This window comes from Gopherus evgoodei, chromosome 19 (genome assembly GCF_007399415.2).
Source record: "Gopherus evgoodei ecotype Sinaloan lineage chromosome 19, rGopEvg1_v1.p, whole genome shotgun sequence".
In the NCBI taxonomy this organism is placed as follows: domain Eukaryota; kingdom Metazoa; phylum Chordata; order Testudines; family Testudinidae; genus Gopherus; species Gopherus evgoodei.
This window is the reverse complement of record NC_044340.1, coordinates 20,651,302-20,669,518: the sequence shown is the minus strand read 5'-3', so window position 1 is coordinate 20,669,518 and position 18,217 is coordinate 20,651,302. Positions and strand designations below refer to the sequence as shown.

Below are 18,217 nucleotides of genomic sequence, written 5' to 3'. Positions count from 1 at the left end.
AGTGAAGAATCTGTGCTTGCTGAGAGTGATCAAACCATAATCTGAACCTGCCCCTGAGTCTGTGAATTGGGTACAGGTCAAGCAACACAGGAACCAGGCAGAGCAGCCTCTGGCTAAGGGGTGGGACAGGGGATGTATCCCTCTGCCAAGCATTCACCTGCCGTCCTGAGACCACACATGGCTTCCTGCAAGCTGGCTGGATTTCAGAGAGCTGGGAGCGGTACAGTGCCGGTGCTGCTTTCATTCGACGACTTTGGCACGGGGGCAGGGACCATTCCACTGTGACAGCAAATAAGGCACTTGTGCTGCACTGGCCTGGAGCGGAAACTGGTGGGTGTTTCCTCTGGGATAAAGATTTTAACTCGGGCATATACATGGTTTCCATGTGTAATATTATTTGCTAACCTAAACTATGATGCAATACTGTTCGGCTATCGACTCTTTGGTTCCCTGAAAGCATGTGTCCAGGTTAAGGTTTAATTTGTTTTTAATCTAGCCTCTGGAGTCGGGTTTACTCTACTGTGAAATAGTCAGTGTCTTGATCACAGAAATCTGGTGGTCCTGCAGCTTGGAAGCCTTTCTGATTAATAATATATTGAGCAGATACATATCCACTTCTGCCATAAAGGATCCCTAAATCCTTAGCAACCTATACATAATGGGATCATTTCGGCCACCGCTGCATTACAGCTGGGTCTGGAGTGGAACACATCAGCTGTGTAACAGTGCACAGCACAGGAATTGAGTACATGTGGCTTAAAAAATGCTGTCTCCAGCTGAGACTGTAGGGGGGCTGGGGAGGCAGAATAGAATTGTCTGAACTGGAATATGGCCAGGATGCCTCAGTCCTAATGAAGAGCACCAGGGGAACTTTGGGGACGCCAGGGGCACATCTGTGCTGCAGCTGGGATCGAGCCTTCCAGCCCATGTAGACAGACTCATGGCAGTGGGACTCACGCTAGCATGTGAAAGAGAGCTATGTGGCTGTTACAGTGTGGTGGAGGCTTGGGCTAGCCACCTGAGCCGGGGGGCGGGATTGAGCTGGTGTGACAAGCTGGTGCTGCAGTGTCCACATTGCTGTTTCTAGCCAGCTTGAGCCCCGTTTGTGTGAGTCCATCTCCCCAGTGTGCTCCCCGCTCCAGTGTGGACATACCCCAGGAGGTGAAGACTTTGGCCTTTTGTCTCACCTGACCCACACACATCCCTGTGCCACCCTTCCCCATCCTCCTACTCCAGCTCCCAAGTTCAGAGCAGAGACGTGCAAATCACCACAGTGACCTGACACTGCTTCCAGCAGCCGCTCGTGTTTCACTGGCTGACTCCTTATCTGCCTCTCCTTGCCGTGGGGTGAGGGACTCTGCAGTTTGTACACAGGAGGCTTGGGCTTCCCATTCACTAGCCCAGAATGAGCCTCTGTGTGGCTTGACTCAAGGTCTAGCCTGAGTCCAGGGAATCCATCTCCGGTTACTGCCTTGTTCCCGTGCAAACGAACCAGTTTGGCCTGATGCTGGGACCGTAGATGTCCCTGCTGGGAACCTGCCCAGGAGCTGGTTCACACTGTTTTTACAGCTAACGGGATCCATTACAGTAACACTAATTATCCTTTGTTGTGCAGGCATCCGAGTCCTGGATGGGCCCCTCACAGATAGCATGGAGGCTGTCGCTTTCAACAAGCACTATCAGATCAATGACATCTACAGCTGCAGGTGAGCCCAGAGCTCTGTGCTAAAGGGCACAGGGCAGGTCCTGCCAAAACGCATGGCACGACTGCCCTTAGTATGAGTGGTGCAGAGCCCGGTGCCAGGCTCCTTTCCCAGGGTGTACAGGCAAAATCAGAGCGGTGGTTGTCTGATTGTTACAAGCTGCTGTCCCCCTCCGTCCACACCAGCTCCCATCCTTCTCTTCTGCTTCTAAGGAGCAGCTCGGCTGTGAGCAGCAAAACCCGTAGCACCTTTCCCGTTTGTGTGTTCCTGTTGAAATGAGATTAAAATGCTGGAGGAAGGTCGCCCCCTTTGCTCGGTGGGATAACGTCTGCTGGAAGGAACAGCTGGTCTGGGGCTGCACCAGCTGTTTGGGGCTGGGGGCGAGGGATTGTCTAGTGTCTGGCCCAGGAGATGGGGATCCCCAGAGAGATGCACTAGCACTTTGCAGATCTCTAACACCTTTCATTAAAAGGCTTTGAAGGCCCCAGTGAAGCTCCCAGAGCCTCCCATGAGATGGGTTGGCATTGCTGTCCCCGCTGGGAGGATGGGAACTGAAGTGCAGAGGTCAGAGGCAGAATCCTGGCGCCCTAGCCTCCAGTGCATTGCTCAGTGCTCGCCCACACTACTGTACTCCTAGCCCTGTTTTGGGCTTCAGACCTGGGACCTCATGGGAAGCGTCAGGGGGCTCTTACTGCTGCATTAGGAGCCTTGGCCCTGGTGTCCCCGGGAGCGGGGCTTTTATTAAGCCGTGTAATATGTTTCCTCCTGGTGGCAGAAGAATCCGCACCACAAACACAGCCACTGTATGAGGGGGTCTGTGTGTTCTCAGCAAGGCTCTGTCTGGAAGGAAGGCAGGAGCTGGACATGGGGACATGGGCTTGGGCTGCATATCTTTTGGAATCAAGCTTTACAAGCATCTCCTGCCCCATCCTGTCTTGCCAGGAGTCCTGCACAGCTGAGCCGTGTGGAGGTTTGCAGCCTGTCATATTTCAGGGGTGGGGCTATGATTTTATTGTTACTAATAGACACGTTGGAGCTGTTGAAGGCTGAAGTACACTGTACTCGGTGCTCCTGGGTGGGAGTCTGTCTCTGGGCCTGTCCACTGGGAGATTGTCTAGTGCCTTTTCAAACTGCTCCAACTAAACTGACTGTAAAACCAGTAGAGCTGTGGGGTAAACCCAGTTAAGGCGGCTTGAGCTGTTCTTAATCAGCCAGCTTCCAGACGGGTGTAGACCGGCGCCCGGGGACACCCAGCCTTGTGTGCAGGTGAGGCTTACAGAGGAAACTGGAGCCCAGAGGCACCCTGAGTGGGAGGTGCATTGTGAGCTGGAGTGTCTAGAGAGAATAACCTTACTCAAAATCAAACCTTCCCTCCACTGGAGTCAGACCCGGAGCATGGTCTGAACACGAGGGCAGGGTCCGACAGCCCGGGGCCCCCTTGGATAGACGGGAAAGTGCCGTACGCTCAGCCCCCACACGGCTGAAAGCTGGTCCTGTCTGACAGGTGCTTGGGGGCCTCTACCCAGATTTTGCACTTAACTGGCACTAACCTGGTTGGCAGATTGTATAGATGATGGCCATGAAGACTGAGCTCCTTTCCTGCCCTAGAGGTGGGCTTTGCTGGGCAGAGTAGGGCTGCATGTGGGAAGCTGTTCCTTGACCTGTCTGTGCTGCATCTGTCCTGTGGACTGATAAAGGGCTGCCAGTCGGGCACCTTCCCCCAGCACTACAGTCACGCATGAAAACTTGAATTCAAAGCAGCGTCCCAAGGTGACTGTGTTTTCTTGGTGTCTCTCTTCACAGCTGGGGTCCAGACGATGATGGCAAAACTGTGGATGGTCCTCATCAGCTAGGAAAGGTATCAAAAAACTGAGCCAGCCCCAGGGTGACCACCTCACTGGGAAATGCCTTGTAATTCTTGGTTTGCCTAAAGCCCAGAGCAGGAGGGACTGCCCTGTGGTGCAGAAAGCTCTTGTGTGACCCCATCGTGCAGCGCACACCACCCCAGGTCACCGTGCCCCAGGGAGAGCTGTCATTGCCTCAGAAAGGGTGACAGCCAGGGTTGTAGGGGATGGTGACTTGAAGTTCTAAGGAAAAGTTCATCTCACTGGGAAAGGAAGAGGCTCCAACGTGGCCGAATAGACTCTCAGCCCCTTTGAGACTTAACAGCTTTTGTATCAGTGAAGGGCTCAGAATCCAAGGAGTGCAACCTCGGAAGGCCTGGGAATGAATAAGGGACTCGGGCAAAGTATCCAGACCCTGATGAGTGGGATAAATGGCAGGGGAGTCAGTCTGGAAGGGGCGTGTACAGGCATTTAAGATGCCCCTGCCTGGGAGAAGGAGGTGGCTGGAAAGGAGGAGGAGGAGGAAGGAGTGATTTTTGGATTAACCCACCTGGGGGCTGGCTGGGCTTTCCTTCCCTCTCCCTAGAATGGCTGGTCTGGCAGCTGCTGGAATGCAGAGGTAATCTGGCCCCTGGCAGACTCTGTAATCCAGCTCCGCTGCTTGTTAAAACATTCTGTCAGGTCTGTGAACAGCCCCTTCACTTCTTGCAAACACCTGTAAGTTATTGTGGCCGTGGGCTGAGAGTTTCCCTATATTTAGTCACTGCTCGGCACTACAGCAGGAGAGCCTGCGCTGTTACTGAGCAGCAAATGAAACACACCCCAAAAATGCAGGCAGAAGCCAGGCTTGCTGACTCTGATGCAGATCAGGGCGTAGCCCATGTCCGTCCTTAACTGATGCTCTTGGCTTTCGCTAATGTGAGCATTTATCACAGGCATGCTGTGCACTGGCTCCCCATCCATGTGCCCGCTGCCCAGTGACTTACTCATGTGAGTAAGAGCTACAGGATCAACCCTCTAGTTTTTATCCATAGAGTACTTGATGGGCGAGAGCCTGGCTGACCCAGGGACTGCGTCTCCGTGGGCCTGATCCAAAGCACGTTAAATTCAGGGGAAATATACCTGTTGATTTCAGAGGGTTTGGCATCAGAGCCCATCTGCAAACTCCTGAAAGTGCCCTCTGGCTGTTCTGGGGAAGGTGTGCAGCACACCTTGGGGAAGGTCTTGGGAGGCCGAGGCTGTGAGTGGACTGTGGAACTCCCTGCCTCTGGAGACGGGATGGACACATTCCTCATCTCTTTGCCCAGGCATTCCCTTGAAAATAGGGAGGCTGCCCAGTGGCCAGTGAGCTTGTTCCTTTCAGAGCCCTTTCTGCAGAACAGCCCATAGAAATGCACGCTCACCAGAGATGGACGGAAGAACATTGTCCCAATTCCCTAAGAGCCTTCATCGTTTACTGCCTTGTACGTTGTATTTGATGCCTAGAGCCTACTGTGATGGGCTTAGCTAGACGATGCCTCCTTTGGAGTGAGCGCCTAGAAATTCAAGTGCACGGCTCATGTTTAGCTCTCCACTAGCACATGGGATTTCACTCTCTAGAATTCGTTCTGCCACGCTGTTGCTGCATCTCTGCAACCACAGAACAACAGTTGCGCTGCAGCTCGGTGGTGTGGATATGGATGCATTAAAGCATATATCTCTGTCACGCTGTGGTTACAAATGGATTCCAGTTGTGCCTGTTCATTTATTCTTTCCCAGCATTCATAGGTCTTCCAGAATGCTGAGACCAGCATCTGGGTCTGTAGTAGCTACTTAGCACCTCTGTAGCACGGTTCATCCAAGGTTCTCAGAATGTGTATAACAGATGCAGCTCATTCCACCGCTGGGAGGCAGGAGGAATTATCTTTGCTTCGTAGTTGGGTAAATTGAGGCACAGAGTGGTTATGACTGACTTCTGGTCACACCGTGAGCTGGGAATTGTAGCCAGAGGGCATTGACTCCCAGTTTCCAGCTCTAAGTGCTAAGACACAGTTTCTTAGCACATAACGTGCTCATCTGAGGGGTCCATGCAATGAACTCTTTACTAGTTACTAGGGTCACTGTCTGTGCCTTTGGAAGTGCTGCCACCTCTGGGTTGGAACATGGGTGCTGCTAATGGAGTCCCACAATGTTGCACAATAATGGGTTTAAGACAGGGTGCCTTCTTCAGCTGAAAATGCAGGGAGAGTGTAAGAAAGCAGAACGTGATTCAGATCAACATAGTCAAAGCAGAGAAATATGGGCATCAGGGTCGGAAGCTCTTTAACCCCGGTAACTGTGCCGGTAAGCCTGGATAAGGGGACAATGGGAACCCGCTCTTGAGCAGTAACATGTTATTTCTCTTCCTCAGGCTGCCTTGCAACATGGGGTGATTGCTGGTCGCAGGGGCTTTGGAAGCATTTTCGTCGTGGCCAGTGGCAATGGAGGGCAGCACAATGACAATTGCAACTACGATGGTTACGCCAACTCCATCTACACCGTCACTATAGGTAACCCGCTGTGTGCATGTGCCTGTAACCCAGCCCCACTCTTCTGAGCACTGACGATTGTTGAGTGGCACCGCGAGTTGCCAAGTCCACTCTCCAGTATGACCCCAGCAAGGAGCTGAGATCGGAGTCCTCTCCGCAGTTCACATGGCTGCAGGCACCGACTTTAGGGCCTTGGAACAGACGTGTGAGTGAAAGGCTCTTGCTGCTGCTTGGAGGGAATGCTTGTGCCATGCCCTAGAGAATGATTTTAAAAATGAGAATTAAGACCCTTTATTTTTTAAGGAAACATCTAATCTGGCTTCTCTAGGGCAGAAGCTGAGTGTGAGGTGGTAAAATCTGTGAAGTAGTAAGCAGAATGAAGCTCTTCCCTGTAGAGCTGCCAGCCATGAAAAAATATGTTTTGGTCTAGTTTCTCCTCCATTCCTTCCAGGGATCACCCACGTAATGTCCCTGTCTCTGTCAGAGTTGTTTGCACTGAAAGCCATCATGCAGCAATCAAAAACTTACCAAATGGCAGCTGTTCTAATAGAAATTGCTGAGCCATGACCACAGAATGACTGATCAGGGGTTTGCCCCAAAGCCCAGGTTCGTGACTACAACAGCAACCCAGCCCCTGTGACAGACTAGCATGCGAGAAGCTGAACAGTAGACAATGGGCACTGGCTGGCATAGCCTGCTAAACTGGTACCACTGCCTAAAGAAGCTGGTAACTCCTGCCCTAAGCATGCCATGTGGAAATTCCCAGATTCCCTGCTGTAAGCCTGTCTTGTCGGGGCTCGTCCCTCTCAGGCGCGGCGGGGAGCCAGGGCGCCTCCTTACACCTGCATTCCCAAGTTCTGATCTGACGAAGGTCTCCCTCTAAGCTGCATAGAAATTCCACATCCGGCTCTTCTGTAAGAGTGATTGGCTGGGAAGATTTGAGGTCTGGCTAGCTGGGAAAAGCCCTCTGAGATCCTTGGATGAAAGAGAAGTGCTTCTTCAAGGGTGTGAGAATCTGCCAGAGCCGTTACATCCCAACCTGTCTGATTGCAGCTGTTCCTCAGTGCTTCTTTCCCAGATTTAAATACCCATTTGCTTGGAGAGGTGGACCAGGATGGTGGGAGTGGGAGAATGACAGAAGCTAAAAGATTATGGGCTTCCTTCTAACCCCCACCCCCCCGAGACGCTGCCCGCAGCAATGAATGGCTCTGTACGCTCTAGTGCCTAGGTGGAATGCAGGTGATGTGGGCTCCGCAAGTGAAATGTAGCTTTGTGATTGATGATTTCCATTTCCTGTGACTAATGTAGGGCCAGCAGGGAGAAAATGCGTATTAAAATCTGTGCTCTCCCTGCAGAATGCACAGTTAATGAGACGTCACCAGCATCTTCCCCACTTGCCTTCCTCCCTTGCACTGCAGGATTTTGCTGCTTTCAGTTTTGCTGAGTTATTGAAACTTTCCCCTTCAGGCAATAGTTGAGCTTTGCCCTGCACGTGGATTAGTGAGGAGGAAGGCAGCTTGGCCTGAGGAATGGCACATGGTGCTAGGTACCAGGAACACCTGCCCGTTCTTGCTGTACAGCCTCTGACAAGTCACTTCGCAGCAGCTGTTTCCCCAGCTATAAAGTGGGAGAAACATGCCTATGTCTTATAGATGTCGGGGCTGATTAATGGTTGTGAAGGGCTAATTATTAAGACATCCAAGGAGCTGCCTGTGTTGATGATGATACAGAGAAATGCAGCAAGTCCTCCCCTCCCATGCTCCCAGTGTATGAGAGGCGTTTTTCCATTCAGTTTAATATCCAAGATATTTCTGTATCCTGAGGAGGGAACGGGTGTGTTGGGGTTGGGTGGGGGAGATGCTTCTTCAGAGACTCTATACCAATGTGGCTATGGATAGAAAACTAGCTGAGAAACATAGCAGGCTAAGAGCTCTGCTTCTCATCATCTGCTGGTATTTCACTGATTAAAATGAGGCTTAATATGGTAAATGTATCTGGAAACTTCTTCCTAGGGGCCAAGCAGGGCACGTGTTTGCTGCAGGGCCCCTGTTCTGACAATGAAACAGGATGGCCTTGTGGGAGGGTAAGTACAGCAGGCCCGGCCCTGTAGGTGTCTGTGCAGCAGCACCTTCTTGTGGTTACAGAATGCACCAGAGGCTGTGTTCCAGAACCAGACAGTATGGGTAGTGTGCACAGGAGATAGCTGTGTTATAGTCTAACATACAGTACTTAGCTCCATACAAATGGTAATTTGCTATGGGTATTGTTCTCCCCTTGATACAGCTGGAGAAACTCGGGCACAGAGAGGGGAAGTAACTTGTCTAAAATCACAGGAAGTCCCTTGCAGAACTGGGATTAGAATCCTGTTCTCCAGGTGCTGGTGCTGTGATGTCACAGCTAGACCGGGCCACTCCTCCGTAGATCCTGTAATAACGCTGTCTTTCATGGAGACTGATGTGCTGAGCGAAGACCATCTTGGAATATTTCTGCTTTCTTAAGCAAATTGCTTTAACTGACATTTTCTATGTGCTTCCCAAGATGGGATTTGCCCGTTGTTCACACTAGACTGTCATGTGTACAGGTGCATGCCAGTGAGTGACGGGTGAAACCCAGAAGGATTGGAGGCTTGCTTTGGATAAGCCTGTCTTCAGACTGCTGACCACTGCTCAAAATTCAAAAGTCCTCTGGATTGTCCATCTTACAAACTGCATCATAAGGGATCCCCTCCTGGCCCCATCTCCTTCCCAACATCCTATTCCCCCGCAGGTTTCCTTCTGGGGATTGCTGGCAATCCATGGTCTGGGCCCTGTGAGAGCCAGCGCACTACTAATCTGAGTTCAGTTGCTCTGCTGCAAACTCCCAATATCCTCCTGGTCCCCAATCTGCCCTGGAGGGAAGGGAGAAACCGGAGGGGTGATGTGGCCATGGAGTAACTGGCCTTAACAGTGGGTGCCTGTGAGCCACCTTCCTAGAGGGAGCGTTACACGGAGGAGGACCTCCCCACTGATCAGGGCTAGGGCGAAGGGCAGAATGACCAAGCTTGTCTCAATTTCCTTGATGGGGTCACAAAGAGGATAAGACTTGTTTGGAAGTTTGGATAACTTGTTTGGATAACTCTGTGTGGAAGTTAATTCTGGGCCATTTTGTAGCAGGCCTCGTGCTCACCTGTGAAACTTTCCCGTACAGGCCGGCGTGCATCGAAACACAAGGAGCGTTAGCAATTTGACGTGTAACTGGAAGTGCGGAGCTCCACAGCTTGTCACTTCTTTGGAGTGAAAAATCCAGCCACCGTCCCAGGGAGGAAGGCTGAGAAGTTACCTAGGAACTGAGCAGCTGGCCTATGTAGTGAGAGAGGCAGCAGCCCCTGGATCTTGATGTGTTCTCCTTCACTTTTCCCCAGGTGCGGTGGATGACGAGGGGAACAGGCCGTTCTACGCCGAGGAGTGTGCCTCCATGCTGGCAGTGACCTTCAGCGGTGGGGATAAGACAAGGAGGAGCATTGTGAGTAATGCATAAGGCGGCTTCTTCCCTTCTAGCCTGGCTTTGAGCAGCTGCCGAGCGGTCTGATCCCAGGGTCTGCTCTCAGCACTAGTCAGCTGAGCCTGGAGGAGCTGGGTGGGCAGGGGCACAAGCACGTCTCCCATCTGATTGTTCCCTTGCAAGGTGAGCACCCAGAATAAATAGACCAGATTCTGGCCCCTGCTACCGTCGCTCTGTGCCGCTGCAGCAACGCCTGTAGAGTTGCTCTAGCTGTCGGGATCCCTGCAGCTGGCAGGAACCCCCAGATGGCATAAAGCCGGAGCAACAGGCCATACCAAGCCCTGGCTGTGGTGTTGGGGGGTGTCACCAGTGCTGCTGCGCTCCAGCTGTCCCTGGTGCGTATCAGTGCCCAGTTGGATGCTGCTAGAGCTGGGACGTGAGAGCATAACACAGACTAGCGACCACAGAAATGTGCTGATACCCCCAGCTCCGCCAGGGATCAGGGGAGTGTAAAGGGGTATAGCCGCCTTTTGCCATCTTTCCTCCCCCCTCACTCCTCCAAGGTACGGGGCTGAAGCCAGCTCAGCAGACCTGTGGCTGTAGCCCAGAGCAGGAATTAACCATTCCCATCCCAGGACAAGGCAATGGTCCATGTCGTTTGGTGTGCTGTCTGGGAGAGTGGCTGCTGCTGGATATGTCAGAGAAAGGCATAAAATCCCTATCTAGCTGTGCAATGCTAGACCATTGTGGGGGGCCCTTCACCAGCGGGGGGTGAAGCATGAGCAATGAAAGCCCTTCTAATTTTCCATCTCCCTAGTGCTAGCCTCACTGTGACATGGTGTTCCGCCTCCGAGGTAGGCGTGAGCCTGTTTAACCCACTCAGCTGTTTGCTCCAGGACCCTGGAGCAGGGAGCCTCACATGACAACATGTGTCTTTCTGGGGTTTGTTCTTTCTTTGCTTCAGCTGGAGTGTAGCTGGCTCCCCATGAGCACCAGCCTGCACGGTACTGGTGGTGCTCAGGACCATGGCATGCTGGAGCCTGGGTTCCCCTGGCAGCAGCAGGGCAGGAGGCTGTTGTCCTTGGGGTGGCTGCTGTCACTAGAGACAAATGGCCAAGTCCTCCTCACCTGTCGTGGGCAGCCAGTCTGGATGCAGGAGTTTCAGACACAGTTCCTCCTCCTCCCGGCTTGCAGCACAGCTTAACTAACTGAGAGCTTCAGAGCTGGAGGAAATACAGTTCACCATCACTACCTGTCTAGTCACCCCACCTGAGCCCACTCATTCACTGGGTTCTCTCAGCGGGCATTGGGACTGGGATAGTGCTACATCCTAGAAAGCAGTTAGGAGAAGCACTGGGCAGGGGGCTCTTGTTTTGGTCTAACGCCTACAAAAACATTGCCAGTGGGTGATCTGTTTATTTCCTGTCATACACCACTCTCTCTCACACGCACGTCTGTCTCATGTGGATCATTGCGTCCGGTGGGCACTGCCCCTCCACATTCTCGCCCATGTCAAATTTTGTATCTAAACAGATTCTTATTGGGAAACCTAAACACAAATTTTTGTCCTAAAGTATCAACCGGGTGTTGGCTTTAACGGGACTCTGCCTACACTCCAAAGCAGCTTCTTCATCCTCTCCACTACCCGCTTCTGTGACCGTCATTAATGGGCTGTGACCCTACATTAGAAAACTGTGTTCTGACTGTGCTTTCCAAAGGAGAACACACGGCAAGAGACTGTCACAGCACAGGTGGATCTTGGGGCTGCCCAGTCCCCATGGCTGTGCTGCACCAATCAGGGAATGAACATGTGACGGCTGTGACTTGGGTTGGGTCATTAAGCTAATTGGCTGCCTCTCCTTCCCCGGTTGGGCATGCTTAACCCCTGGCGGTTTGGAGAATATTTTATCAAATTTTCCTTTTTTGTCAGAAATGACCTGCCGCCACACTAACCTGCTTCCCTGGGCCAAACAGGTGTCCTGGCTTTTGGTGCAGTGCGAAAGCCAGGGCATCAGGTCCCCAGCATAGTGCCAGTGCAGCTTTGCCAGTTTCCACCAGCTCAGGATCTGCCCCGGTATGTTCCTAGTTTTGGACCAGAGCATCCTGGAGTCTTGCCAGCCTGCTGCAGTCTCAGACTGTTGCCCTTAGCAGCTCAGGGTAGAAAGAGGTGTGCAAAGTTAACCAGCTCCAAGCAACAAGTGCACATTCTGTGTGTGCATCCTCCAGGAAGGAAAGCATCTGCCTCCGTGCCTGCAGGTCCGGGCAGAGTCACTGGTGCTCAGGGGAACTTGTGCCTGAGCCTCATTACTGGGGAAAGAGACAGCTGAAATTTGTAACAGGAACATGTCCCCTTCTAGCCCCCACTTCTTATGTTGCTTCTCTTTTCAGCCTGTAAGTCCTTTAGGAAATGGGCTGTGTCCTGCATGGGTGCAGCGTCCAGCACATAGCAGGAGCTACCAACATAGACTCATAGACTTTAAGGTCAGAAGGGACCATTATGATCATCTAGTCTGACCTCCTGCACAATGCAGGCCACACAATCTCACCCACCCACTCCTGTAACAAACTCCTAACCTATGTCTGTGTTATTGAAGTCCTCAGATTGTGGTTTGAAGACCTTAAGCTGCAGAGAATCCTCCAGCAAGTGACCCATGCCTCATGCTGCAGAGGAAGGCGAAAAACCTCCAGGGCCACTCCCAATTTGCCCTGGAGGAAAATTCCTTCCCGATCCCAAATATGGCGATCAGCTAAACCCTGAGCATGTGGGCAAGACTCACCAGCCAGCACCCAGGAAAGAATTCTCTGTAGTAACTCAGATCCCACCCCATCTAACATCCCATCACAGACCATTGGGCCTATTTACCTGCTAATAATCAAAGATCAATTGCCAAATTAATTGCCAAAATTAGGCTGTCCCATCATACCATCCCCTCCATAAATTTGTCAAGCTTAGTCTTAAAGCCAGATATGTCTTTTGCCCCCACTACTTCCCTTGGAAGGCTGTTCCAGAACCTCACTCCTTTAATGGTTAGAAACCTTCGTCTAATTTCAAGTCTAAACTTCCTAGTGTCCAGTTTATATCCCTTTGTTCTTGTGTCCACATTGGTACTAAGCTTAAATACTTCCTCTCCCTCCCTGATATTAATCCCTCTGATATATTTATAAAGAGCAGTCATATCCCCCCTCAACCTTCTTTTGGTTAGGCTAAACAAGCCAAGCTCTTTGAGTCTCCTTTCATAAGACAGGTTCTCCATTCCTCAGATCATCCTAGTAGCCCGTCTCTGAACCTGTTCCAGTTTGAATTCATCCTTCTTAAACATGGGAGACCAGAACTGCATACAGTATTCCAGACGTAGTCCCACCAGTGCCTTGTATAACGGTACTAACACCTCCTTATCTTTGCTGGAAATACCTCGTCTGATGCATCTTACAACCACATTAGCTTTTTTAACGGCCATATCACATTGGTGGCTCATAGTCATCCTGTGATCAACCAATAATCCGAGGTCCTTCTCCTCCTCTGTTACTTCCAACTGATGTGTCCCCAATTTATAACTAAAATTCTTGTTATTACTCCCTAAATGCATGACCTTGCACTTTTCACTATTAAATTTCATCCTATTACTATTACTCCAGTTTACAAGGTCATCCAGATCTTCCTGTATGATATCCCGGTCCTTCTCTGTGTTAGCAATACCTCCCAGCTTCGTGTCATCCCCAAACTTTATTAGCACATTCCCACTTTTTGTGCCAAGGTCAGTAATAAAAAGGTTAAATAAGATTGGTCCCAAAACTGATCCCTGAGGAACTCCACTAGTAACCTCCTTCCAGCCTGACAGTCCACCCTTCAGTACGACCTGTTGTAGTTTTCCCTTTAACCAGTTCCTTATCCACCTTTCAGTTTTCATATTGATCCCTATCTTTTCCAATTTAACTAATAATTCCCCATGTGGAACCGTGTCAAATGCTTTACTGAAATTGAGGTAAATTAGATCCACTGCGTTTCCTTTGTCTAAAAAATCTGTTATCTTCTCAAAGAAGGAGATCAGGTTGGTTTGGCATGATCTACCTTTTGTTAAACCATGTTGTATTTTGTCCCAATTACCATTGACCTCAATGTCCTTAACTACTTTCTCCTTCAAAATTTTTTCCAAGACATGATGAGTGTGATTGATTCCCGGGCCTAGCGGTCGGCCGTGTGGTCTTGTTGTAACATGGCACATGGAGAACGTTTTGTACCTCCCAACAATTGTGTCTTAGCAGCCAGGTCCCAAAGTGCACCCATCCATTGCACATGGCCTTGTCTATCCCAGCAGATGTACGTCAGGGCCATGCAACCACACTCTCTGTGTTTTGTGCCGTGTGAGCTGTTGGAGGTACAGCTTCCCAGGCACCAGCATGGCATCCTACTGGAAAGAAAGGGCAGGGCAGCTCAGTACATTTCCTATGGCAGTGCTGAGTCTGGTGAGACGTGGCACCACCTCTTCCTCATGCACTTCTGTGTAAGTGGCAGATTCTAGCCATGTGCCTGGGTACAACACAGGCAGTCACTCACCCAGGCTTGTCCTCCACACTCCCTCCCAGGCTTTTCGGTGCAGCCAAAGATTAAGCCTCTAGACAGTGCTTGCTTATCTAAAGAACCCCCAAAGCATTCCTGATGCTGTTGTGAGCTGTGGCTCAGCTCTGCCTGCTGCAGAATAAAACAAAATCCTCGTGCTCTGTTCTTGTGGAAAAACCAGGCAGTGAAAATCTAATTGCTGCTGGTCTTATGTCCTTCATGGGCTGTCCCTGAGCCACCTTTCCACAGCAGGGAGAAAGAGAACCAAACAGTGGTTTGTCTAGTGGGAACACACACTGCTGGGCCTGTCTTGGACAATGCTAGGGATCGCAATAGCTTTTCTATAGAACAGAATCAAACAGATGGAGTTCATAGACCCTGCTATGGAGGCAGGAGGCTGACAGTTTGCTGGGCTTCCGCTAACGCAACTGGCACTTCCTTTGGGCCTGCTTGGCTGTGTTATTTCCAAAGTTACTAACATTCAGTAGCCACAGTAGTTTGTTTTTATGGGCTGCCGCTCTTTTTAAATATAAGAAGGTGGGAGGAGAGAGATTACCCTGGAGCTGCAGCCTTGGGAAATCTCAGGGTGTTTCCAAGATAGCAGGCATGGAAGAGGGGCATGTCAGTTACCCTTTCTCTCTCCCCAAGAGCTCTAGCTCTCTTCTGTCCATGATGCGTATGTGCCGTCCCTGGCTCCCTAGAAGAGACCACCAAGTTCTAAATATATCTGCCAATTTTCCATTGCTCTGGTTTGGCAGTAGTTCTACAAACATGGACTCTCCGAAAGAGCCAGCTCTGTAGCTCTGGGTCTGTAACTGGATCTCTGCTTTGCAAACCAGACTTTGATAACTAATTGGAGCAAAATAAGGTCTCCAAATAGAAATGGGGAACTTGGGGGGCAGGTCCAGGAAAATGCAACAATGAAAGAGACGGTGATGAGAGTAAAAGTTAACTAGCCACTCAGTTTATCTGCTGACAAGTAAATGAGCCCAGGTTCATTTATTCTCTGAAAACCCCAGGGGCTAGTGCAAAGAATCAGTGTTTCCTAACTAGAAAAGACCACATCCCCATCTAAGAAATTGGTTAGACTCAGGGTGCTACAAAAGAAATAAAATCTATAATGGAGCTTTAAGTTTTCCTTTTAAAAATAACTTGAATTAATTCATGCTGGCTTGAAAACCACTGGTGCTGGAGAAAAAGAAACACTACTCAATTAGGGACTCTGCTATACTTTTCATTTTTATGTCCAGCTTCCTCCAAACCTGAGGTCTGTGAGCTAATTTTAAAAAGTCTGACATGCCCTTTCTCCTTAAAGAATGGCCTCATATGATGATAAAACAGGTGCTACTCTTCCATCAAAGAGTCTGAATTGGGTGCCTTGCACGGCCCAGGAATTACACATGATGTAGATCTGTCCTCTCTTTTTACAGTAACATGATCACTACTCCAATAAACATGTATCTCTTATGTAGGGCATATTAAATATACCCCTGTCTACAGAGAATATTCTCTTCTCTTTGTGCCTTGTAATTGTCCTTTCATAGTATTGGAGTTAATGTTTTTGACAGCCATCTAGTTTTCAGACTATAAATGTTCTGCCATTTCCGTTAATGGGAAGAATTTAATATGGTCTCTGGCACAAACTGCATCTCTGACTGACATTTGTGGTGCTGTATTTTTTATTTATTTTATTTTGTAGAACATACAGTATCTCAGTGCAAATTGCGGCTGTTAAAAGCTGACAAAATGCTTTGGAGTTGAATATAAAAGTCAACCAAGGCGGCACAGTTCTTGGCAATGGAGGATGCAGTTATATCCCACTGTGAGTGGAGAGGGACGAATGTTTCTGCCAGCTTGTCCAGTGCTTTGACCAGAACCAATTTTAATTAGCTGATTTTATGGCATGATGAAGGATGGAATGATGCACCATTTGGAGCCTTCTCAAGTGACTTTTCTAAGGCTAACTTGTTTACTTGCATCTTATCTAAGATACTTCTTACAAAGGCCAGATTTTGCTTGGTTACACACCAGTGTAAAGCGAGAATAAATCTGTTGCCTTTAGTGGAGCTAGTCTAGACTTACACGGCTGCATCCAAAAAAATAGAACTTGACCTGGTAGTTTTATTTGCTACCAAGCTATGACTGCTTTACTTCTCTGCTGACTGATAGTTGCAGTTAGGTAACTAGGGTTTTGTCCACAATGGACACTCAGGAAAGTTGATCCAAATTAACTAAAGATGTGAATTTAAAGTAGATTAGTTAAACTGCATTGAACCCGTGTGGATGTTCTTATTCAGAATTAAAGTGGTCTTAATTCAGTTTATCTTAATTCACTTCCAGATGGGATAACGGCCCTCAGTGCATCAATCTCTGCAGCTTGGGCCTGTCTCTTATTTTGTGTTTTAAAAAGAAATAGCATCCATTTAATTTTAACAGGGGCAGCATTAACTCTATACAAGCTGGAGCAGTGCTAGAACAGCCCCCTTGCTTCAGCTGGCAGGAATCCATGTCTGCTAGTCTTACAATGAGACGGGCATGCGGAGGGCAGGAGATGGTTGGTGCGTGCACTCAGCCTCCAGGAGAGGGAGGTAACTCCTGCCAGTTTTAAGTTCTGTGGCTGAAGGATATGGTGGCCGAGAAGCCGAGCCAAACTGGCCACTAAGTGCTTCCTGGGAAGAATAGGGTGAGCTGGAGTGGGGAGAAGCTCCTTGTGTCTCAAGTGAAGACTCAGGGCAGGAGGGCGCCAGGTTGGCTGGGTGGTGACCACATGGTAATGACATGAGTGCTGCTTAGCCTCAGCCCAGGGCTTTGCTGAGCTCACAGGAAGCAGAAGGGCGGCAGAGAGGGCTTAGCAGGTTTTCATACTTCTGGCGTAAGCTGCTGGGAAGCCTATGAAAAGCCAGCCCTCAACCTGAGCTACGGAGCCATGGGAAATCCCATATGGCAGCCCAGGGGGGAAATAGCTGTCCTGTTGCACCCAGGGGGAGACTCCGCTTCCTGGATTTGGAGAACTGAACTGCTGAGTCAAAGCAGCTCTTCACGGGGGGAGTGAGGGGTGTTCGGCCTGGTCCCCAGCAGGAAGAGGAGCTGCCGGAGCAGAGCAGAGAGGGGAGGTGGAATATGGTGTTGCTTATGCAGCAGCAAGTAGGATTGAGAGCTGGAAGGTGGCTTGGAGCAATGGAGCAATCTGTTGCTGGGCAGCTATAAAACCAGAGCAGAACTTGTGCCACCAGTGTGAATCCATCCCTGCCATAAGCCGGGCCACTCTTCTGTTCATATTTAGCACGGGGGCAGCTCTTCACTTGGTCAGAGTGCTGGGCAGACGTCCCCTGCAATTCTCATGCCCCAGCCCTCACTCTAGAGCTGCATAAACAACTGGACTGCGGGCGCCCATGGCAAAGCTGCATGTGGTGTCATTGGAGGAGCACCGTGTTCTCTGTGTCTGACCTGTTCTACGCTGTACATACCTTCATGGGCAAGTGCCATCAGCCAGCTGCTCGAGGGCTCGGTCACTACAACTCAGCACCTGCCTTGGCCACTTAGAGAGAAGTGAGAGCTGCCTTCCCCTGGCTGGAGAGCCCCAGGGAGCTCAGCATAGGCTGGAAAGCAATCCCACGAATAACAACAAGGGCCTGTGTTGTGGAGCATGCGTACCAGGCTATGCAGGGCCGAAGCTTGGCTATAGTAAGTGCCAGGCCAGTGCTGTGGTCTCCCCAGAATATGCTAACCTGGAGTCTGGCCTTCTTGGAGTTTATTCATCACAAATACAGAAGCTCGTCAGCCCCTGCATGGCCACTGCTGGGCACTGCAGATCCAGGTGTGGGTATGACACTCTGCACATTGGTATTGCCCAGTGGCATCCAGCCAGAAACCTCCCCTAAGCTCACTAATCTGAACCCTCTAAGTCAGGGGTCGGCAACCTATGGCACGCGTGCCAAAGATGGAATGCGAGCCAATTTTTAATGGCATGCTGGAGCCTGCCAGGATTCGAGCGTGCCATTAAAAATCCTGCCCAACCCGGCCCGCTCTCCTCTGCCCTCTGCTCCCCCCGCGGGGGCAGGGAGCAGAAGCATAGCTATGCACACAGGGTGGGCAAATGGCCCCACTCTCTGGGCACAGCAAGCC

General features: G+C 50.4%; 1 protein-coding gene across 4 annotated transcripts in view; it reads left to right on the top strand.

The window, feature by feature from the left end:
* Positions 1 to 18,217, top strand: part of PCSK7 (proprotein convertase subtilisin/kexin type 7) — a 55,300-nt gene that overhangs the window by 10,113 nt on the left and 26,970 nt on the right. For all 4 annotated transcript variants that reach the window (XR_003997162.1, XM_030538014.1, XM_030538013.1 and 1 more), the window contains 4 exons: positions 1,616 to 1,706; positions 3,507 to 3,561; positions 5,937 to 6,075; positions 9,455 to 9,555. Coding sequence is in view for 3 of the 4 variants with exons in the window: in XM_030538014.1 (XP_030393874.1) it covers positions 1,616 to 1,706; positions 3,507 to 3,561; positions 5,937 to 6,075; positions 9,455 to 9,555 (386 nt within the window). In the remaining variant the exon portion in view is untranslated. The remainder of the gene's footprint in view (positions 1 to 1,615; positions 1,707 to 3,506; positions 3,562 to 5,936; positions 6,076 to 9,454; positions 9,556 to 18,217) is intronic.